The 24,778-nt window shown below is 23.0% G+C and overlaps 4 protein-coding genes and 1 long non-coding RNA gene across 9 annotated transcripts; 2 read left to right on the top strand and 3 right to left on the bottom strand.

Moving 5' to 3' along the window:
* Positions 1 to 725: 725 nt before the first annotated feature.
* Nrx-IV (neurexin-4) lies at positions 726 to 11,612 on the bottom strand. 4 transcript variants are annotated; one of them, XM_086914790.1, is made up of 11 exons: positions 11,472 to 11,612; positions 10,926 to 11,018; positions 8,280 to 8,476; positions 6,594 to 6,735; positions 5,885 to 6,255; positions 5,421 to 5,759; positions 4,525 to 5,329; positions 4,153 to 4,458; positions 4,041 to 4,079; positions 3,183 to 3,809; positions 726 to 2,988 (listed from the first exon to the last, which is right to left on the bottom strand). In XM_086914790.1, exons 1-11 carry the CDS (start codon positions 11,533 to 11,535, stop codon positions 2,135 to 2,137), a joined length of 3,837 nt encoding a protein of 1,278 aa, XP_086770916.1. In that variant the 5' UTR covers positions 11,536 to 11,612; the 3' UTR covers positions 726 to 2,134. The 4 variants fall into 4 exon arrangements, with proteins under 4 accessions (XP_086770916.1, XP_086770917.1, XP_086770918.1 ...); XM_086914791.1 differs by lacking the exon at positions 8,280 to 8,476 and adding an exon at positions 7,513 to 7,709; XM_086914792.1 differs by lacking the exon at positions 4,041 to 4,079.
* LOC100868780 (L-aminoadipate-semialdehyde dehydrogenase-phosphopantetheinyl transferase) lies at positions 9,281 to 12,153 on the bottom strand. The gene is made up of 3 exons (XM_086914804.1): positions 11,472 to 12,153; positions 10,926 to 11,018; positions 9,281 to 10,353 (listed from the first exon to the last, which is right to left on the bottom strand). The coding sequence occupies exon 3, from the start codon at positions 10,213 to 10,215 to the stop codon at positions 9,379 to 9,381; it is 837 nt and encodes a 278-aa protein (XP_086770930.1). The 5' UTR covers positions 10,216 to 10,353; positions 10,926 to 11,018; positions 11,472 to 12,153; the 3' UTR covers positions 9,281 to 9,378.
* Positions 12,137 to 21,668, top strand: LOC100867260 (dynein axonemal intermediate chain 3). The gene is made up of 13 exons (XM_086914807.1): positions 12,137 to 13,005; positions 14,297 to 14,499; positions 15,149 to 15,580; positions 16,001 to 16,321; positions 16,441 to 16,689; positions 16,759 to 16,912; positions 17,233 to 17,578; positions 18,166 to 18,488; positions 18,626 to 18,854; positions 19,247 to 19,547; positions 19,756 to 19,929; positions 20,020 to 20,337; positions 20,871 to 21,668. The coding sequence occupies exons 1-13, from the start codon at positions 12,771 to 12,773 to the stop codon at positions 21,069 to 21,071; spliced, it is 3,486 nt and encodes a 1,161-aa protein (XP_086770933.1). The 5' UTR covers positions 12,137 to 12,770; the 3' UTR covers positions 21,072 to 21,668.
* Positions 15,683 to 24,622, bottom strand: LOC147656500 (uncharacterized). Its single transcript, XR_015294309.1, has 4 exons — positions 24,555 to 24,622; positions 17,377 to 17,484; positions 16,599 to 16,672; positions 15,683 to 16,166 (listed from the first exon to the last, which is right to left on the bottom strand). It is a non-coding gene; the product is annotated as an uncharacterized LOC147656500 (long non-coding RNA).
* On the top strand, positions 21,848 to 24,081 carry LOC100868898 (superoxide dismutase [Cu-Zn]). 2 transcript variants are annotated; one of them, XM_003698229.4, is made up of 4 exons: positions 21,848 to 22,079; positions 22,653 to 22,728; positions 22,944 to 23,156; positions 23,270 to 24,081. In XM_003698229.4, the coding sequence occupies exons 2-4, from the start codon at positions 22,663 to 22,665 to the stop codon at positions 23,522 to 23,524; spliced, it is 534 nt and encodes a 177-aa protein (XP_003698277.1). In that variant the 5' UTR covers positions 21,848 to 22,079; positions 22,653 to 22,662; the 3' UTR covers positions 23,525 to 24,081. The 2 variants fall into 2 exon arrangements, with proteins under 2 accessions (XP_003698277.1, XP_086770932.1); XM_086914806.1 differs by having other exon boundaries at positions 22,015 to 22,379.
* Positions 24,623 to 24,778: the final 156 nt, after the last annotated feature.

The raw sequence follows: 24,778 nt of genomic DNA, 5'->3' as shown, positions 1-24,778 counted from the left end.
CAAAAAAGTCTAAAGAAAGAACACAATTTATCCTTAATTTTTCATTAACTTTCACTGACTAATCATTTTCTATAGCCAGTCAAAATTAAATGAACTTAAAATTTTATGTTCCTGACAAATATATATTTGTAATCATAATCGATCAATCCAGCTATGATCTCGGCAAATATTTATTTATAAATAATGTTCGTTATTTTTTATTGCTATAATTAAATATTAATTCAGTATAAACAAATTTACAAAAAAACTGTATTTTAAATATAAAAATTGTATTAAAATTACAAATTCACATAGTGGATATTTATTTACGTTATTCAGTTAATATTGATGAATTAAATTTGTTCAAGTACTTTTATTATTTCAAATTTCTTTGATTATAATCTTCATATTTCTTAATTTTCTTTTTTTTTTTATATATATATTTATATAATTTCATAATTAAAAAATGTAATTTATTATTATATACAATGTTAAATTTTAAATATTTCTTCCATCAAATTAAAATACTTTACATTATGTAAAAAAAAATTTAATGATTTTCAGAATTATTGGATTTTTTTTATTTAGTTTTTTTTTTAATTTTTAATTATTTCACGACTTATATAAAAATCTAAAACGAAACTTTTATGGCAATTTTATAAAATTTTAATCTTGTTATAAATTATAATATTTTAATTTTTGATTAACTAGCTTTATTTCAAGGACTGGTTGTTATAAAATTATAATTATAACTTCTTGTCTTTATTGAGCAGCACATAAGTTCTGCTAAATGTAGTATATAAAATATACACTGGCATATTATTACAATAAAACATTTTCTTTGTATAAAAATGATATATATACATTCTCACTGTTATACGAATAGTCGAATATTAATTGTTACTAAATTAATGTTAAATTACAATACAGGATTATTACAACTCATAAAAGAAATAAAATATCTGTAATACATAATAAACAAATGTAAACAAAATAAATATAAAAAAAATTAAAATGCACTTTGGACGGTAAGCATTACAAATAATACTGAGAACACATTTCATGGAAAAAAATAAAAAGTATTTTATATATAATAGAATGTTTTTAAAAATTTAGAAATATTTTATATGTACAATTCTTTTGTACATATCATTGATAAAAAAATATAACCAATTATTAGATTTTATAAAAATGTGTTTTGAAATCAATTAATTTTTATTAATTTTATAATTAATATTAAGTAGACTGTGATATACGAGAATAAGAAAGAAACAAATAATTGTTCTCATTTTTAACATAATCAAAAGTAAAACAAACAAATATCTAATATAATAATATCCTGCTATTTAATCTAAATTTAAATGTACATATATTTATGCACCTTGTAGCCTAAAATAATTATAGTCATATAATTAAATCGATTTCTTTACTTTATTTTTTATTACTAGCAATACTATGATTTATACTAATAAATGAAATAAATTTAGATAAATCTATTAATATACGTTTTCTCATCAACTTTAATAATCTTTAATGATTTAGAAGATATCATTGTTATAAAATCATTTTGGATAACTTTTTTCTTTATATAAATAATTAATTAGCTATAAAGGAAAAAGTTATTCAAAATGATATCCTTTACAATATATTTCAAAGTCGACGAAAAAAAGTACTTGATCTAAATTTAAAGATAAATCTTATATAATTAATCTAAATATAAAAATTTCTACTTAAAAAAATAAAATATACTAAAATATATAAATAATATTTCTATATACCTAGATCTTTTAACGCAATATTTGAATTAATAATTATATTATAATTTTTATATTATTTTCTGTAATGATGCATTGTATTACAAAAATAAAACAAACAACATAGTTTTAATATTTCTTATTTTTACCTTATCTTTTAAGGAAAATTTCAAAGATTTTCAGTCCAGTATTTTCATTATTATGAGAAATTTGTAAAATTTGTTTATGTTTACTAATTAAATTTACCAGTCTCCATAAATCATTTTATATAGTTATAGTTAAATCGAAACAGTAGAGAGATGTTTCTTTTTATTCTTTCTATAAAATCTTTCCTTATGACACTTCAAAGTGCACTTATAAGCATAATTTACTATGTATTCTAGCACAATTCAACTTTATATTTAAATAAACCATTCTTTCTTTTTTTGAACTTGATGTCCAGTGGCAGAATGAACTACTGCTGAATCTGGGTCCAATGCTATTTCAGCACCCTTATCTTCTTGCGTTAAATATTCACCTTTATGTCTCGACATGTATCTTCCTATAAGTACAGCCATTATAATTAAAGCTATAATAATGACAGCTAATACACTTCCTAAAATTGCGGTGTCTGTTTCGTTGTAAGCAGCTCGAACTTTTTCTTCATCTACTTGAGGTGGTGGACGAGTTTCTATAATATCAGGTGGATGTGTAATCGGTTCCACACCACAGAAATCTTCTGTAAGAGGAGTGCCAAAAGAGCGAACATTTCCAGGTCCATCTTCTTGGAATAATAACTTTAATGGGTAAATATCGTCAAATTCTACTCTAGATATGCAACCAGCAAAACCTTCAGTCATGGATTCGTTTCTTCCAATATACATATATTGAATATTATTAAATTGTGCGTCAGCTGAAGTTTTAATGTTAAAAGAAAACTCTTTTGGTTCGTAATTATCGACTTGTAATACAAGTATCGCTCCTGAATTTTTTCTGCCCACTCTAACATCATGATACTGTCCCAAACCGAAATGCTTATTAGGAAAAATTACTTCTTGCCGTTCGAAACCAAAATCGAAAACTACGCGTAAATGACCACTGTTCGAAACCATAATTGTCATATATTCTCCAGAAATATTTGAAAAAAGACCAAGTAGAAAACCTTTAGGATTCGTCGTTGTAAAACCAACTCGGATTTTTTCAGAAATTGTAGATCGCCAGCTACCCATAAAATCATACTTTATTATCGAACTTGGACGCATATTAACACCAATTTCTGTAACAGAACAAATTTAAACTTAAAATATAATTTTTATGATTTTAATGTTATATAGTTGCTATTATACTACTATGTCTAATGTCAAATAATTTAATTATAATTTCTAAAAATTAAAAAATAAAAATTTAAAAATAAAAAATTTTAATTGTATTTTTTAATTCTTCATAATAAAAATAAAAAAAGAAACATACCATCTGCACATATTGGACCTTTAAATGCAGTCCATCGACAATCGCAAGAATATCCATCATATCTTTCATGACATGTGCCATTGTTAAGACAAGGGTTACTCTCACATTTACCTGTGCAACCTTCAGAAATTCCATATAAATTTTGATGGGTATAACTTCTTAAATCTTGCAACTGTCCATTCAAAAGAAGCGCTCTAATACATCCTACGTAACCATCTCTATAATCTGTCGTGGCACCAACTACAAATTCTGATGTAAGATGAAGCGCTCGTACTGGTCCCGGAGGTTCTCTTACTTCATTTTTTAATGCTCCATCCACTACAATTCTAGCCTCTTTACGATTTCTTTCGACCGATACAGAATGCCATCGATTATCAGCTAATCTATATGAGGTTTGTACACTGACAGTAAGTGGACCACTACCCGCTAGATACTGGAACTGAATCTGATTTCCACTATTTATAGAGATTTTTATGTAATCTGTGGGTCCCTTGCTATGAATTATAACAGCATTTTCAATGGTCGTTTTAAATTCGAAATAAATATCACCGCTATGACCAATATCGAAAGTTGGTAAATTTATGGTAGCATCAACAATGCGGAATGTTACTACATTTTTGAACAAATCTACAATAAAACGAAATATTTTATTATCTTATAAAAAATTATTCAGATAAAATAAATACAAGTGACATTTATTCGAGGATCAAATGTGAATAGAAAATTATAATTATTAAATACTAATTGCTATTATACTACAATACTTAATGTGCTTACAAAAATACAGTTTACATATTTAGGTGATATAACTATGTTGAATATAATTACATGCCTATGTTAAATGGCATCATATCTTACCTGATCTTACCTTGGTAGTCAACCAAGGTAAATCAGAACCTTATAAACAATTTAAAATAAATTAAATATTCTTATTTACATGCATAACATTAAGAAAATATTTTAAACTTACCATCTCCTTCACAAATAAGTGGTCCAAGTGTATAACGTCCTTCTTTATCATCAACTGGTGTACCAGTATCACCAAATCGCAATTGTTTAACTGGAAGATATTCCTTCTCTGTAATATCTCCGCTATCTTCAAATAAACCATCCAAATCAGAGTCACAATTACACCATTTAGTAGGATCTGCACAATTTCCGAGTATACCACATTCGCATTTACGCGAACCTGGCAAAGCTCCTCCCCAATAATCCATTTTTTGATTATTTCTACTGACCCACCATGAATTTGGTCTGAAATAATCTCCTTGTGATACTAAAATTATATGAATATAAAATATTACATGTATATTCACAAAATTATTAAATAATAGATAATTACCTGGTGAATTAAACAACTTAGAATGTACACATTCATAACTAATTCTCTGCCTACAATTAGTAGATCGATTTAAAAGAGCTTCAATTTGATCCATGTCCGCATCGTAAATAATATCTTGAACGAAACTACCTGGTTCTTGAAATCCATCCACAGGTGTCATGCGTTCATTATTATGTCGCAAAATCGTTCTTACACGTCCATCTGTATAAAATTCACAAACAACTGGAAAAGGTTTCAAAGGACCGCTTCCATCCACATCTATTTTAATATCTGCTCGTTGATTAACTGAGTTTATATTTTTATATGCCTCGCATGAAAGGGGATTTAAAGAAGTATGACAAACTGCTCCTGTATATCCTGTATTGGCACAATCACAGAAGAATTCATCAGAATTTTGTCGACATACGCCAAAATGTTTGCACGGATTCGGATTGCAACGGTCCATCATCTGACAAGCATCGAAAACAATTTCGTTCTTGCAACAGTATTCCTCTTCTTTCCAATCAGTTGGTAATTTGTAATTACCATCGATACTAATCATACGCATGCAACCAACGAAACCGCGGTTGCTTTCTATTCCTATCATACCACCAATCATATAAATAGGACCCGTAACCATATCTAATATACGTCTGGTTCGCATGGGTGTTCCATCAACATTTAGGATAAGATTGTTTTTCGAAATTGTTAGAATAACTTGATGCCATTTGCCATCATTAAATTTTTCATCAAAATTGTCTAAAATTACTTGAGGGTTTCCTTTCGTTTGAATATCAATTTTCAATTTACCATCTTCTAAAAATAGCTAAATATATACGATATATATAATATATATAAAATATTATTAATATATCTGAAAATGAAAATTCTTATCTTTCAAAAATATGTTTACAAACCTTCACGTGACCCGGAGAAGTAAATTGATGATATAAAATAATACCCTTATCTTCGTATGTTCGAAAAGTAAGAGAAACATTCAAAGAAGATACTCCTTCGTATCCTTTAAGTCTAGCATATGAACCATGAGTTAAAAATGTAACAGGTATTATGGGAGGTTCAGGACAGTTATAAAGTGTATTCACTTTATAATATCTAAGATTTTCACCAGTAATTTCTGTTTCCTTTAAATCATGAATAATACTAGTTGCATTAAGATAAAAATTTTCTATACATCCAGTAAAATTTTGATTAACTACTAATCCATCCTGTTTATTAGGTACACCACCTATATAAAGCTAATAATATTTTTTAAATTAATACTATAGATTCGAACATTTAATAGAAAATATAAATTACTTAAATGTATAAAATAAAAAAAAATTATTTAAATATGTAAAATAAATTATAAATTATTACATACTGCTCTATTTAAATCCAGTCTATGAAACTCTCCTTTTATTCTTCCTTTAATTAATACTCTATCTACAGAGAATGAAATATTTTTCCTATTACGTGATATCAAAACATCATGCCACATATTATCATCAAGAAGACTTCCAACAGATAGACTTGTCATAATACCAGATCCCAGATCTATATTTAATATCATTCTATTATCTTTTAATTGTAAAGCTACATAATCTCCCTGTGTCCCACGAGAATACATTAAAATACCATCCGCATTATTTGTTTTAAATCGAAAACGTATAAAATGTCTGTCAGTTTCTATTGGTTCCCTTAATAAATCATATCGTAACAGGGATGAACCATTGAAGGAAAGGATGTCTGATACTATAAAGAAAAAATTAATTAATGAAATTAATGAATAGAATTTTATGCATATAATAAAAAACATTTGATTTATAGAATTGAAATTTGTTCTTTCTCCAAAAGAGTATTAATAAAACTAATAAATAATATTTGAAATAAAATTTTAATTTTTATATTTTTATATTTGAAAACATAATTATTATTTTTAAAAAAAATTTTAATTTATAAATAAATTTTTTATATCTGGATGGATAAATAATATAACAATATTAGCAATATATTTTTATATGAATTTAAGATAATTATCTCAATAAAATTTTTAAATAATATTTAAATTTCATATTATTATTTTCACTTACCATAGTCGCACCCATATAATTCTAATCTTAATGATATTCTATCCCGCCATCGAGTAGGATTTATTCTAATCCATTGTGCAATAATTGGTACTTCAAATTTGTTAAGTTTTATAGTATCACCATCTATATTACCTTTAAACATCTATAAAAAGTAATTGTATTGTATTAAATATATATTAATTATTTATTATATTATATATATTATATTAAATTTTTAAACTTTCATTAACAATAATACATTGTTAATTAGTTACATATGTTTAAGTACAACATTGAATGAAATGCACAGAAATAAATGGAAGTAAATTAAACATAAATTGATAGATACTTGGCATGCTTTTATGTATATATAGATATGTTAGTAAAGCATTGTTAATCATAGGTGCAAAAGCATAAAAGCAAATGTTTGACATTCTGTATTGGAAATATAATGTAAAGTAATTTTAATAATAAATTATTAAAATAATTGTAAAATGTAAAATAATTTTAATAATAAATTATTAAAATAATTGTTGTCATAGAATTATTAAAAAATTGGAAAATAGATGAAATTTATATACAAAGTACAAAGATAACTTTTGAATTCATATTCTTGAATATTTTTCATAAACTTAAAAAATCTAAATATAATCTAAATAAAAATCTAAATATTTCTAAAATATAATCTAAATATTTTTTTTTATTTTTAAAAAATTGATAAAGTTTTTTTTTAAAAAATGATAAATAGTAAAAATAAATAATCACATAGAAAAATATATAATTTGAAAAGAATAAAAATTATTCTTTTGCTTATAAAAATAAAAAAAACATTAATATATATTGTATATATATATATATATATATATATATATATATATATATAGAAAAGTTTTGTTCCATGTTATAATCAATATCTCTATTAATCTCTATTATCTTATACCTCATCTACACCATCTTGACTTTCATAACTGGCCCAGGCTTGTCCATCATCAGAATATTGGACAATATACTCTGTTATATATTCATTAGTATGAGCACGACCTCGTGTAGCAATGCTGCGTATCTCATATCTGTCTCCCAGTTCCACAGTAAGATGTTGATCATAACTGCTAAGCTCTGGTGACCATGTAGAACCTCCTGTAAAGCCCAGCCCCATGTCCATGTGTAAAAGAAGAAAAATACAAGCAAAGCAAGTAAATAGAAGAAGAAAAGTGTTAATAAATCATTAGAAAATAGTAAAATAATGATTATCTTTTGTTTTATCTTAAAATGTATACATTTCTAGTATATTATAATTTTTTCATTTTCATATTTACATAATTCAGAAATCAAATAAAGAGATTTTAATTATATAATATATATAATTAATATATAATATAATATATATTATATTAACTAATATATATATTTATTTCTATGAATAAATATGCATTCTAACAGTGTACATTAAACATGCAAGCATCTTACCTAAGTATTACAAAATCTCATTCATAATTTATTCATGCTTATAAGAACTTAACTAATATAATAGCATTGAAACTCCAATCATTTTGAATTATCATAGTGCAATAAATTATTAATGTGTTAATATGATTAGTTTTTAAATATAATTATTATTAGTTACTAAATACCTTTTTAACAAATTTGTTCATGGATTATGGCTATGTTAGCAGACATTGATTCAAATGTTATATAGGATCAGTTTACCTTAATATTACCATCTTCTTCTTTGAATTCAACGTAGTCCAAGCCATTTGTGCCATAACTGATAACATATTCCATAACATATTCATTTTGTACTGCTCGACCTTGGGTCGCCACAGCTGTGATGTTCATTATTTGACCCAAGTCGATGATAAAGTACTGACCAAAGTCTGAACTGCTAGCTGTCCATGCGCTTCCGCCTATGCCACAATATATATGCATGCATGCAACTCAAAAATGAACTTAAGAAAGCAGTCATACTTAACAAGATAGAGCTACTAGAGAATCAAATACTATTACTACAATTATTATATAATGAATTTAAAATATTTATAATATAAATAAAATAATATTAATTAAATCTATTTGAAAATATAGATATTTAATATTTGTTATATTTTTGAAAGTTTTTTAGAGTAAATAAAATAATTGCAAGTAATATTTTTTAAAATGCATATGTAAATTGAAGAAATATAATGTTATTTATGAAAAATTACCTTTCCCAAAAGCAGAAAAGAAATTAAATATAATAGGTTTATATAAAATATTATGTATATAAAATAAATAAATTATAAAATAATATAAAATAAAATATAAATATAAATAAAATATAAAATAAATAAATAAATAAAAATTATTTTTTTTTATGTTTTTTATGTTGTAAATTGAACTTATACATATATATTTAGTCAGAAAATTATATTAAAATTTTATTAAAATAAAACTTTGATTAATATATTATTCATATCATGCTAATTATAAATATTTACTACTAATATATTTTGTAATAGACAATAAAATACTTGGTTAATCAATATATTTTTAATACATTTAATAAAATTTTCTATTTAATATAAATAATAATTTAATACTAATTTAAATTATTTAATTTAATTTAACTACTAATATTAATTTAAATTAAAAATTTTCATATAAAAAATTAAGAATTATAATTATAACAATATTGACTATCCTATAAAAAGGTAAAATAAAATTTGCACACATATTTCTAACTATCTTTATTAGAGACTCACTAACTAAAATAAAAATGTTATATCTGTACATCTTTATTTCACATATATAAATGTATCCATAAAAAAATCTAAAGTTTCGAATTTTCTTTTTTTTCAAAATATTTTTGTGTATATTCAAGGTCTTGTGGAAACAATGGAACAGTGCTTATTAAAAGTTTATCATTGCTTATAATGTCAAATGTTTTTTTTTGCGATTTCGGCGCTTTTCCATTTTCTTGCAATGCTACAGCTACACAATGATGCGAATTTAACAATGTTTCCTCAAACAACCAATCTTGTTTTATACCGTTTATATATAAAGCTGTATCAATTGTTACAGAATTTTCAAATAGTTCTGAATTGGTTTCAAATGAAAAAGCTCTAAGATCACTCACAATACCGATGCCTAAAGCTTTCACATAGCTTTCTTTTAATGCCCAATGTCTACAAAACATATCGATTTGTTCAGATTCGTCTAAAGACAAGTTTTTTATCTCTTTCCATTCTGAAGACGAAAAATTTCGATTCATTATACGGAAAAATTCAGATAACTGTTTACCACCAGTATATTCAAATTTCATTACATCTATTCCTAATTTTACATTCCTTGTTTCACCTGCTAAAACCGTATAATTACCCTGATGGGATACATTAAAACTTAAACTTGAAGAAATATTTTTTAAAATAGGCTTATTATTCGCATCTCTTACAAATATTATATTGGAATATGGAATATGTCCATATTCATTAACAAATTTTCTCATCATTAATCTACCTACAAGAGAAGCCCTAACATCTTTGCGAAACACAAATTTGCCTAATCTTTCTTTCTCTTCTAATTGTATACAAGAAATAGCATAAGTAAAATCCTTCTCACTAGGATTCCATTCCTTCCAATTGAAAGCCCATCGAATACTTTGAAACATGTTTTCTAATATTAACTTTTAACTTTGATCTGTTAATAAATTAATGTTCCAGAAATTGTTATTTACTTCTTTTGTTAAAGCACTGCTTTTTTTAAGGATCTTGTCTTTTAAAAAACCAGGCTACTCTTTAGCATCCACCTGAAGCAAATAGATAAGAAATTCTATTATTTTTTTTTTTTTAGTGAATAATAATATTTACTTTTATTTATTTATTAATTTAATTGATTATTAAATTAATTGTTTGAGAAATAAATATTTATTGCTTAAGGAGAAATTAGATGTACAGAATAACTGTGCAATGAGTCAGTGAGTTCAATTTATCTAATTCAGACTTGAAATTCTTTCAATTGACTGAGAAATGTGGATGTTGATGAAAATAACATTTCTTTAACTGAAGTTTTTTATATTAAAATATTTTATATATTAATATAAAAATAATTTTATATATTAATATATATATATATATATGTTTATATATAATATTTTATTTGTATTGTTAAATTTAATTATAAATATAAATAAAAAAAAAAGCAATCTTAATAACATATATACTTAATTACATATTTCTTCAAAATATAACATGAAAATAGCAAGCAACAAACTACTATATATCAAATATATCTATATAAGAAAATAATATAAGAAATATTGAATAAATATTTAAAAAAAAAAGTGCAATATATTCTATGAAAAAATAAAAGAAATTTTACCATTGAGCCTGGCATTTTTTGGACCTCTATTAGGTAATGAAGTAGTAGCCGTTAAGTGAGCTCTGTCCAAAAGTGGTTCATTACATTCATCATCTAATAAAAAAAATTAAAATGAAATTAATATTATATAATTTACATACACACTATTAGTATCAATAAAATTCTTCATTGTTGTAAATTTAATACAATACTTTTATTTTACATAAGATATTTATCGATTTAATAATATAATTAAAGAATTTTATTTTATGTAATGAATGTTTTAATAATTGTATCATGCTTATTTAATAACATATATTTAAATATTATAAAGCAATTAATATGTAATTATAATGCACTAATTCAATTATAGAGAATTTTAATTTTTAAATTGCATATAGATTCACATATCAGATGAATTAGAAGCTAAAATATATTATCAGCAAGTCTGTCATAAATTCTACTGCGCCATATTGTAAAATGGGCTTGGCTGCATTGATTCATCATATGAAAATTTTTTCTTTGCCGAGGAAAAAATTCAAATTATTAATAATAAGTTTTACTTACATGCAAAAGTAAATGAATTACATATAATTGCGAACACGAATATAAAACACTTAATAGTATTCATCGTATCATTGCCCTTTTAAAGAGCAACATACGATAAGATATTCCCAAGCGAGACGCGTCGTTGAAACTGTTACTGATTCTCTTGTATTCTTGTATTACTCTTGCGTAGATACTACTACGAAAAGCTTTACTCATACATAGTCACACATATTTATTCAACTCTATTATATTATTTATTTAAAATGACTTATTGAATATATTTCAATTAAGATTTAAATAAAAAATAATTTTTGCATTAATATAATGTAAGTTAAATTTATATAAAATTTATAAAATTTAAAATATATATAGCAAAATTCTATTTTAATTTTATAATATATTAAATCTTTCATTATTCTTATTTAATTAAGACTTTCAAAAAAAATATTTATAGAATTTGTTTTTTTTTTTTATATATTTATATTATATATTACATGTATTTATATTTTATATTTTAAGATTTAAAAGTAATGGAGAAAGTTATTAACGATCGGTAACATCAATAAATATATATTTATAATATAAATTATAATATAATAAGAAACGAAAGTTCTCTATAATTAAAAATATTGTTAAAATATATAATTAGGTCATTAATAAATCATTAGTTAACTGTTATGCTTTTTTACCTTATCCGTTTTAATTTGTATACCTGTGTCGACCTCTGTTGATTATTATTGATATAAATGAAGTAGAAAAATATAAAATAATTCAAAATCATTCAATTATTTATGCAATATTTTTCGATACCATTAACAATTTTTTAAATTTGATAGGATTAATTCAATTAGAACATAAGCATTTGTAATTCAATTTAAATTTTCATAAAATCTTTCTAATTAGAAAGAGAGAGAGAGAGAGAGAGAGAGAGAGAGAGAGAGAGAGAGAGAGAGGAGAGGAGAGGAGAGGAGAGAGAAAAATTCTTCAATAGTTTCTTTTTCTGAATAGTTTAATTAATATTAATATAAATCACTGATTTTAATATTAGATATAAATTAAATTAGCTTCGATAAATAAATGTGAGAAATTTAAAAAACAAATTTTAAGGAAAGAGGTTAGAATTCAAAAATACTTTCTAATTTTCTAACCAATAAGGTAAGATATATAGAAATAGATATATTCACTACTTCGAAAAAATGAATATATGTATATAAACATAAAACGAATATGAAATGAATATGAATATAAAAAAAAAACATTTGAAAATAACTTAATGTCATTAATATCATTTTTCTATATTTATAATTATTAATTAAAATGGCTGACGAATTTGAAAGACAAAACGAGAAAAAAAAAAAAAATGAACAGTCTAATCAAAATAACAAAACTATACAAAATGAATATGATAAACAATCTGAAGAAGAAGATAGATATTCGCTTGAAATACAAGAACCAGTATCAGTAGAAGATATTTATAATGATTATATAGAACATGAAGATTATGAATATGTATCGAAATCTGAAAAGGAGGAAGAAAAAGAAGAAGAAAAATGTTAGTTTTTATTTCTTTATAAAATTAAAACTAATTGTCACTTTATTAAAATATATCGTTTTCTCAAGAAAACATGTTTAAAATTATGATCTTAAAATTGATTTTTAATATTTTTAATGTGTAAAAATATTTACACAATTCATATTATTTGAAAATAATAAAATTTCTAAAATAAAATTTTTATAATAATGTAGATATATTATAACTTTCAAAATTTGTAGGTTTTTATGTATTTATTTATATAGAAATAGATTTTATATTAAAATTATTTATTTATTATTATATTATATATAGGATGTTTTAATATATTCATGGAACTTTTAGTCAATTCTAGAGAAAATAAATATAAAAGTTAATATACAAAAATCGATTAAAGCTTATTTATTAAGTTATAAACAATTTAAGTAATTTCAATTTCATGTTGAAGCGAAATAGAACAGAATATAACGATATAACGATATATAATGAAATAGAGATAGAACGATTTCTTTTTATTTTCATTCCATTTCTTTATATATAGAATATTAAAAAAAAAGAATTAGATTTTTAGATTTTAAGAGCTTATAATACTTATCAAGAAAAATTCACATTGAATGTAAATAAGGAAATCGATTCAGAAGAGTATTAATTCAAATTTTCAACATAATTATTACTAATATTAACAGATGTTATTTTATAGATACGAACAAAATAAAAACATTTGGCAAGACCATACACAAAATACATATTTGTTATTTTTACATTTGAATAAGAAACATAAATAGAATTAGAGAACCGAGAATAATTCTTTTCAATATTAAATGAACTAAACTGAAATGAAATTAAAAATTTGTATTTCATTTGCGTGATGAAGTGATTTTTATTAATTTATATTAGTAATAATTATATTGATTACTTTAAATTAATGTATTTTTAAATCGATCTCTTTATTTATATTCAATAAAGAAATTTGACATCAAATATTCATCAATCAATCAATATAAAATTAATATAAAAATTAATTATATTAATTATATTAAAATAAAATTAATATAAAAATTAATTTTATATTAAAAGATCTGATTGACTTATGTGTTATATTGTTTTAACATTTTATATATATATATATATAATAAAAATTTAATTAGCGATAAATATTTTGACTAATTATAAATAATTTCTCAAAATATTATTAACCTCATAATATTTATATTATCTTTTTACTTTTTTATTTTTTGATATTAATAGATTTATTTCAATCAATTTATCAAATTACAACAGATCTTATAAAAATCATTTATTTTCTTTAAAGATATTCCTGAAGTCATAGATTGGGAAAAAGAAGCAAAGGAATCGGTACGCATAGATATAAGTACATTAAAAGAAAGACAAAAAACAATTTATGAGTTAGATTCTTTTTCCGCTTCTGGCATAGGAGCCGAAGAAATTTTGCAACTTGCTTCAAAGGATTTTATACGCGAGCCATCGAAAGAAATTCGTTATTCCACAACACTGGTAAATTACTTACATAACAATATGATATTATCAAATTTTCAATTGTTTTTTTAATTTAAGCTTATTATAATTCCATATTAATAAAATCTATTTATTTACTTTAATTCATAAGATCCTAAGTTTAACGTAATTTGAGTTTTCCATAATTGAAAATTTTTTTATGCATTTTCTTTATTTTAAGTTATTTTAATGTTAAAAAGCATTTTTATTAAACATAGTTGTTTAACAAAATTTAATATTGATTGTAATATAATTTTAAATATTTGGAATAGATTTAAAGTATTAGATTTTAAGAATATCTTCATAGTTTTTGAGTTCAAAATTCCAAGACAATATTTTTCAAATATATACATTTGTATCATATATTAAGAAGATAATTAAAAACTAATGTTGAATTTATTATTTTATTACTAATAATTGAAAAACATTTGATTATTATGTTAAAAAGAATATAAAAATCTTTGAAACATTGAGATGACATATAATATAAAAAAGAGAAACACTATCTTATATAAAATAATCTATTTTTTTATATTAAAAACACTTTTAGTTCTATAAATATTATATAAAAGATTAATCAAATCAATTGTTTTAAACATATTAATTATTTGTTTAATTGATTTATCAAATCATAAAGTTTTTGTCTTAGGGTATTCCAGGCATAGCAAGAATTAATTTGTCACCAATTACACAAAAAATAGTTGGTTGTGTCATAGGAGAAAATGTCAGCACCGAATATCCTTGGGTATATGTCAGGAAAAAAATCATTGAAGACAATATAGATCTTCATGAAGACAGCAGTGATTTCTTACCTGTAAAAGATGAGATATACAAGTTTCCAAACTCAAAAATGTTAATTGGTTACGTCCCATCGCTAACCGAAGAAGGTCAATTCTACATATGTCTAACTGAACAAGGTCGTGATGCGATAGTCGAATATATTCAAAAGGAAAGAGAGGATCATGAGAATCGTGTGAGAACTGCTGTGTACAAACCAATTGGAAAGTGGAAAGAATTAACTAGCAGCGTGGAAATTGATTCGATGATCGTTAAGAATACTAGACCGCTTTTGGAGATTGAGGTAAAAAGTAATCAATAAAATACAGAAACAAATAAGAATGTAATAATATATCTTTGTTATACAGAAAATAGGAGGATTTAAAAAAGTTTCATTTTGCAAAAATGCATTTTTAAAATTTTTAATTAGTTTTCAAAAAATATACATATGAAAAATAATTGATTTTACATCTAAAACATCTATTAATTTTAGAATCCTGAATACAATTTTTTTTTTATTATTTTTTTATTAATATAATTTTTATATTCAATATCATTTATATTTTTATGTGTAAAAATTATAATAAAAAATAATAAATTTCTTAATCATGTATTTTTTCAAATTCTGACGTGATTATATTTGTTCATATTTTATTTTATTTTTTATATCATTATCCACATTTTTTGCTATAATTAGATATAAAATATTTCATTAATGATTTAGCTAGTAAGTACAGCAGACGTGTTGAATGCGCCAATACACTTCGAAGATAGAAAAGTGGATGACGTTAGAGATGGATATATTGAGCTCCTTCCTTATCGTCAAATTTTCGAAAATATTCCACGTAAATTGTTATACAATGAAACTCAAATTACTCCAGAATATCGAACTATAAAAATTCAAACAGAACTTTCAGTACCCATAAATCGTTGGGTTCAATATGAATATACATATCAAAGTCCAGATATTAAAAAGTTTACCCCGGAAGAACAAGAATCTTTGAAAGTTTTTCTTCGTTATTTCACTGATTATATATGTGATCAAGTTAGTTCATATACTTTAATGTGAAAATATTAATTAAATATTATATGGTTAATTACAATCATTCAACTTTACTACATTCTATAAGGTTTTAATAATTAATATTTAATATTACATTCTAGTTATTAGTAAATGCTACTTGGGATATTTACTGCAATGACTATGAAGATTTGGTGAAAAATATAAGAGACACTCAATGCCCTATACCTATAACCTATAAAGAATATTTAAGTTTCCATGATGAAAAACACGTGGTTAATAAAGTTATTAATGATCTTACCTGGCATCCATTTTGGACTGGAGTAATGTTTACTGCTTATACAAGCTTCGCAAAAAGCCAACATTTAATCGGTCCTAAATCGGATGAAGAGGTGAATTTAAAGCAGAGGAATAGAAATTTTTTTTTTTTTTTCAAATCATGATCAAAATTTTCATTACAGATTATCAAAGCTTATGATAATAATTATGCTCTCGTATGGTCTTTCAACGATTCTTTGGTGCCAAAATTGGTACTTGAATGTCCAAGAGAAGTAACATCCGTGACCGTGAGTCCATTGAATGGAAATTTGGTCGTCGGTGGTTGTGCAAATGGCCAATTAAGTATTAAAAATTTAAAAAGCTAATAAAAATATTCATCACGAACAATAAATACAAAGTGTTATATTAAAAAAAATATTAATAAGTGCAATGGTGATTTTATGAAAAAGTTATTAAGATATGATTATATTATTGTATGTAATATTTTCTGCTTCAATTAAAGTAAATTCATATTGATTTTTTTTTCTTTTTCATAAAAATATAAATAGCGGAAAAATTTAAATGTTCTCTTTTGCTCAAAAATTGTCTTAAATTGTTTAAATATCAATTTCTATATAACGAGTTACGAAATGATTAAAAGATATTTAAAAATTGATAGGTCGTAATATGGCATATTCCTGGAAAAATCGAAGCAGTAGAAACTGTAATTGTGCATACCGCAGCTCAAATAAGACATAAAATCGTAATAAAAAGTTTGATCACATGGATGCAAGAAGCACTTAGAATTTCTTTAATCAGACCAACTGCGATGTCTTCATTGAAGGAGAGTCAGAAAGCGGCTGTGACCCAAATTGCATGGATTCCACCTTATAACAGTGTAGATTCCAGTGGCAGAATTACATCATTACCTAAAGACGCGAGTATCGATGATTTATCGTCACAATTTCTTACCGCGAGTCAGGACGGTACGATCGCTTTTTGGAATTTAAAGTTAGATGAAAAGTTAGTTTTTTTTTTAAATAAATTCCTTTTGTTATACTGTTTATTATATTAGCAAACAATTTAATTTAAGCTTATAGCAAATATCTTATTACTATTACTATTAATGATAAGAATATTAAAATCTTGAGAAGGAAAATTAATTTGGCAAAAAATTTTTCCAAAGTTAAATATATTTATTAAATGTCATATTATTTATTATATAACATCATATAAATATTTTTGTTATGTTCATATTATTTATTATATAATATCATACAAATATTTTTGTTATGCATATTGAAATTACATAATTTTATATATTTATATATTGCATAATTGTGCCATGATAATTAAATTCAAAGCGATCGTAAACAGATAATAATTTTTTATGTTAAAATAGAAAAATTCTGAATATAAATAATGAAATATCTATGATAGATTAGTTTCAATAAATGGTTAAAATATTGCGTAATTTCAAAATTATTACAAATTATAAATGAACAATTATCTAATTCTTTTTCTATAAATATATTCATGTATTATAAATTCAGAAATTAAATTTATCAGATTATTATATATAAATTAATCAAATTATTATTTATTTCAAGATGGATAGCATTAAAAAAGAAGGATATTCGAAAAAGAAAACAAGCAAAAGTGAAAAGACCAGAAGCATTAGTGGAATCTATATCTCCGTATAAAATATTGGATCGTATTTTCAAACCTCATTATATTTTGGTGATCCAACACCCGAATGAAAGTCGAAAAGTAGTGATTACTACTATGACTATTTATGTACCAAAATTTAAGAAAGAACGTACAGATGTTATTCCACCTACGGACGATATAACTATTCGAAGATTTTATAGAAATATAATCGAAAAGCCTGATTTTGAAATGGAAAGAAATATATATGTTGGTACTGTTGAAGGTATACAAAAAAAAAGTATTTAGGAAATATAATATAAAAATATAATATATAATATAATAAATTATCCTATTCAATCAAATATTTGATCTATTGAAAATCAAACAATCTTTTTATTGATTATAAGATTTTATCATTAGGTGATTTTGGTTGTGTCACATGGGAAGGATACGATTTTACTACGGATTTAACTATTAATACTGAAATATGTCGTTGGATTTGGCATAATAAAATACATGATGGTCCTGTAACACATGCTGTTAGGAATAGACAAGATGCAAATTGGATTGCCACTATAGGTGGAAAAATATATGCCGTTTGGAAAGAAAATTTTGGTTTACCAGTAATGTGGAAGAAGAGAGATATTGGGTATTTTACAGATATTTTTGATATTTAAAAATCTTTCTCTTTCTTTTCTTCTCTTGCTTAATTAAATTAAAAATTAATTAATAATACAAAAATTGTATCTTTTATTTTTATATTTATGTTCTAATAACTTGTTATTCAAAATTTAAAAATAATAAATAGTATAATATATAAGTAATATAAAATAGAATATTTTATTTTAAACTTATATATAAACATATTTATCTTAGACAAAATAAAAAGTAATGAATATAGTTAAAACAGTCTTATTATATTATTTTAAAATTATTATTATTAAGAAAACATTATTTTTGTTACTATATTAATTATATTTTTTCTAAATTATTTATTTATATATTATCTTTTATATTGAAATATATCTATTTCTTATACAGACTTACTGCTGTTTCATGGGGTAGTTATCGTCCTACGGTATTAATTTTGACAAGAACAGATGGTACTGTTGAGTTATGGGATTTCCAAGTGAAAACAGATAGCCCGTGTGTTACTCAGAGTTTATCAGGTCGCATAATTACGGGAATATATCCTCATGATTTAAGATTGGATCCACAATGCATAGGATTTTGCGATTTCAATGGTATCCTAAGAATGTTCCTATCTCCTGGTGATTTTTTGAAAGTAGATTTAAGTGATATGGAGTGGATGAAAAATTTCATTCAGCATCAAGTTGCAAGAGTAAATTTATTTTTTTATATTATCTTTAAATCAATTTATATTTTTTATGTTATTTTATATTATTTCATTAATAATAATATTAATAATTAATATTTTTTATAATAATTTATTTATAGTTTTTCAAGTAAAAAATTTCTTTTTTAATTTTTCAATAAAAATTTATTTCTCATATGTAGATTAATTGTGAAAAATTTCTTTAAAATATTAGGCAAAAAATTGTAAAGAATGGAGAGAGAAATGGTTCCAAGCAAATTATGTAGATATCGAAGAAAAAAGATTAGCACAGGAAGCAGAGAAAAAAAAGCAAGAAGAAGAAGAGAAAAGAATTGCTGTTAAAACAATGGAACCCGAAACTACTCTAGAGCCTGTAAAGAAACCATTGGTATTTCATTTTAATAAATTAACACTAATAAAAAAAAAGAAATAAGTAAAAAAATTATTATATTAATTGAATTGATTACTAAATTTTTAGAAAAGATGGGAAATGATTGAAGATGCGCGCCAAAAATGGAAAGCAAGAGAATTGAAGCATATGCAGGAAGTACTTTTAGAGAAGAAAGGCTTAAAAAAAGATGATCTTGAAAGACAACGTGAACCCATATTAAAATTACGACAGGAGGCACAAAGAAAGAGAAAACGGTTACAGGAGACATTAAAAATGCAAGAGGATATTTTCGAGCACACCAAGAATCTTTTCTTTCCCGCAGGCCCTCCTCCAGAGATTAAACCTATCTTGCCACCAAAAGAAATTGATTTAATCACTATAGAAGATACTATACTTGAACAAGAAGTAATGGTATATAAAAGAAAAAAATTACACATATACATAATCTGGATTTCATTAAAGCTACATGAAAAAAATAAGTCGAAAACATAAAGTATTTCAATTTTAATTATATTTTTATCTATAAACATTAAGCAAAATACAATATATTTTAGTAAAAAAAATTATTTTCAATAACTTTTACAATAATTTTTTATAATAATTAAAAAAAATTCTTGAAAAAATAAATATTTCTATTTCATCCTTCATTATAATAAATTATAATAAAAAAATAAAAAAAAAAGCATGAATAGCAATATAATTATTTTATAACTGATATATATTTATATGTGATAACCAAATTTTAAATTTAAATGTACATATATTCTAAGAATATTTAAAATTAATTTATTCGGAAATAATTTTATATGAAAAAATGTTAATTTATATTTTCGATTTATTCTTTCGATTTGTTTTTCAAGTATCATAAATAATTTGATGATATATTTTGAGTAAAATTTTGGTTTTTATTCAAAATTTTTTTTTTAATAAATTCTAAGGATATTCAAGTTCGAGTTGATCCAAACGAAGAAATCATTAATCATTTTAAAGAAACACAGACTGTAATAATGGCCGAATTACAAAAGAAACCATTTATTTATATGTTTAATTGGAAGCAAATTTTAAGAAAAGGAAAAAGATTTCGTGACACATTGGCTAGAAAATTGAGCAAAAGAATTACAGCAGATATAAGAATATAAAATTCAACAAGCAAAATGGTAAATTGATAGAAATATGACATACTTGACTAATAGCAATATGATTAAAATTTTTTGATGATTTTAAAGATAAGTTATAGAGTTATATAGTTATATACTGTACCATCATATATTGAGCTCATCATGATTAAGTATAAGATTCAGCAAGATTTATATATGCAACAAAACAAAATAAATTGTTCGTTTAATTATGATTGTTTTATTACATTTGATGTCTATTATTTATTATGTTTGTACATTAATAAAAACTTTTTATTAATACTTTAACATAGATTCACAATTTATTTTTTTCAATAATAACAGTGTGTCGTATTACTATTATATATGAAATTGTACTATTATATATGTAATCGGATTTTGTTTTTATTTATAAAAGTAAAAAAATTAAAAAATTGTGTAAAATCTATAATATTTATGTTTATATAGCATATATTACATAAAATTCTTCAAACTTTTGATTTATTTATTATTATTCTGAGATTTTTTACATTAAAAAATAAAACAAATTCCATATTTGTATTTTTTCCTCTAGTTGTAATAATATTCGTAATAGATAAATATAAAAATATGTATATTAAATATTTATTATTACTTTATTTTGTGTCTGAAAAATTATTTCTAATTCTACTTCTATGATGTCACGATATTAGGAACACATATTTTTTTTTTAACATTTAATTCATAAGATATAAGTCCAACCAATTTCTACTGACCCCATATATATATATATATATATATATATATATATATATATATATATATATATATATAATATACGTTCTTGTCAATAAAATCTAAATCTAGAATCTTTTATCGTCTTTAATGATCGCTCTTATAGCGAGATTACATGATTTAATGATGCAAGGTTATTCTTGAAGTAACTGTTTATTTCGAAGAAATGATGAGTGGGGATATTTAATCATCTCTATTTGTATGAGCACTTTAGCTCATATCCAGTCACTTAGTCAGTATCTATGACTTCAAGAACGTGTATGTGATACTTAATCCTTTCACTTTCCGTGTTCGTTTACGGCATAATATTTGTCTATAACTTTTGATTCAATCATTATCTCACTTGTGCATATTGAAAACTATTTTTTATTTATAATTATTATAATTTTTATAATAATTTATAGAAAAAATATAATTTTAATGATATTTTATTTCAAAATTATACTTAAAAAATTATTAAAATTTATAAATAATAATATAAATTTATATTATATTAATTTTAATATTTAAATTTATTATATTAATTTTTTTAAATTGTAAATTTTAATATTTTATTATGTAAGTGTATCCCTTTTAAGTGTAAATATAATTTGGAAAATTATTTTTATATTTGCTATTTGCTATTTTTCAAATTTGATCGAATTTTTCATTTTAATTACATTAAACTTTATGAAAAAATGTGTAAACTTATAATTATTTATGTTAATAATAATTTAATAATAAAAAAGATTTTAACATTTAATAATGATTTAATATTAAACTAATGAAAAGTTAAATTAAAATTAAATTTTCATAATTAAATTTTATATAATAATTTGAAATTATTTTCAGAATATTCATTATGAATAGAATAATTATATTACTACTTGGAATTTTAATTGTCGAGTCTGTCACTGAGAGCGAGAAGGTAAGTTTACGAAAATACAATATCTGTTAATATTTAAATTTTTGTCCGATATCAATATTTGAAAATTGCTATTGATCTATAGTTTTTGTATTGAGTATCGATATCATTCATAATTGAATCTTTAATAATAAACTTCAAATTTTAAATTTATATACAATAATAAATAACTTACTTACAAACCGTAATAATATAAATATTTATTATCATAAAAATAGGAAAAAACTGTAAAAGTCAATTTGATACCTCATAATGCCCAAATAAGAAATGTAACGGGTAAATTAATTATTGTTCAAAATGATGATAATTCTGTTAATATTACTGGAAAAATAAGTGGACTTACAGAAGGGTTACATGGTTTCCATGTACATGAAAAAGGAGATTTACGAAATGGTTGCACATCTACCGGTCCACATTTTAATCCTGAGAATGTAAATTATACATATAAAACTATTATATATAATATTCAATCAATTCTCGATACATTAAATCAAATTATAAATTAAACTTATTTAATATATATTATTTCATATATACATTTTAGGTTACCCATGGTGGACAAGATAGTCCAATAAGACATGTTGGCGATTTAGGTAATATTCAAGCAAACGCTAAAGGTGAAGCAGATGTACACATCAAAGATTTCATTATTTCTTTGACTGGAAAGAATAGTATTCTTGGACGTGCAATAGTTGTTCATTCTGGTGAAGATGATTTAGGAAAAGGGAACAGTAGTCTTTCTACAAGCACCGGAAACTCGGGAGATCGTTGGGCTTGTGGTATTATCGAAGCTATCTAGATTTCTCTGAATTTATTTGATTCTATATTTAAAATTTAGAATTTAGGATAAAGATTTTCAAATGATAATCTTGTAGTTTTTCATAAATAAAATGAAATATAAAATTTAAAATAAAAATAAACTTTTTGTTATAATAAATATTTAATTTACATAAAAAAATTAATTAACAAATTCAAAAATTTTTGAAATTTATTATAAACATAAATCTTATTATTCAAAATCTAGTGAACTATTTATAGAATTTTATTAAAATCCATTCGTTTATTCGGATATATATTTTTTTTTGAATTGTAACAATATATTTTTTGACTGAAAATATGATTAAATTTGATATACATACTTCATTTTCATATTCTATTTTTTGATTTTTAATATTTCCGATTATATTTTCACTTATGAGCTTAGAACTTGGTCATCGATAAAACATAGAAGTAAAAGAAGATAGATATTCCACTCTCTTGTTCATTGACAACACGTGATGTTATATATAATCAATATGACACTATAATTATATATAATTATATGTTACATATAATAAATAAAAAATAGAAATGTGATATTTTTAGTTAAAGACATTTTTATTTTATGATTGAATTTTATGATTATATCCATCAGAAATAATCAATTAAATTTAACATTTTAAATCTAATTCTTTTAAGATTATTTCAAATATATTTTATATTTTAATTTCTAAATATACAAAATATTTAAAAAGATAAAAAAGACAATTTAAAAAGAAATAGAATTAAATTTGTTAATTCATTTAATTCATATTTCGCTAATTTTTATGTCTATTTCTAATCAAAATGAAAGATATTACGATACATAGGATGTTAATAAATAAATTTGTGGGATAATTTTAAAAACTTGATTCTAAAACAAACACAAAAGTTATTATACAAAAATATTGATTGAATTTAAGTTATAAACAATTTAAATTTGCGTTAAAGGAAGAGAAACGAAAAAGGAATAATAATATCTCATTCGATTTGCGTCTTACTTTACCTAACGCAAACTAATATGTACAAACCTGAACAACTGACGATTCATAAGCAATAGTGTGATTCATTTTCTCACTTCCATTATATCCAAGTCCATTATAATCCTTAGAGTATGAAAAAAAGATAGAAAGAAGACTAAGAATATATATAATTACATAATAGTAACATAAAGCAAAACACAATAGAAAAATTTTATTAATAATGAAAAAATCGGCGCAATAGTAGTAGTAAAGCAACAACGAAAATATTGTCT

The sequence above is a fragment of the Apis florea genome, unplaced genomic scaffold, assembly GCF_048593485.1.
Source record: "Apis florea isolate Af1SG1 unplaced genomic scaffold, ASM4859348v1 contig_3745_pilon, whole genome shotgun sequence".
NCBI classification, from domain to species: domain Eukaryota; kingdom Metazoa; phylum Arthropoda; class Insecta; order Hymenoptera; family Apidae; genus Apis; species Apis florea.
This window is presented reverse-complemented; position numbering and strand designations above follow the sequence as displayed.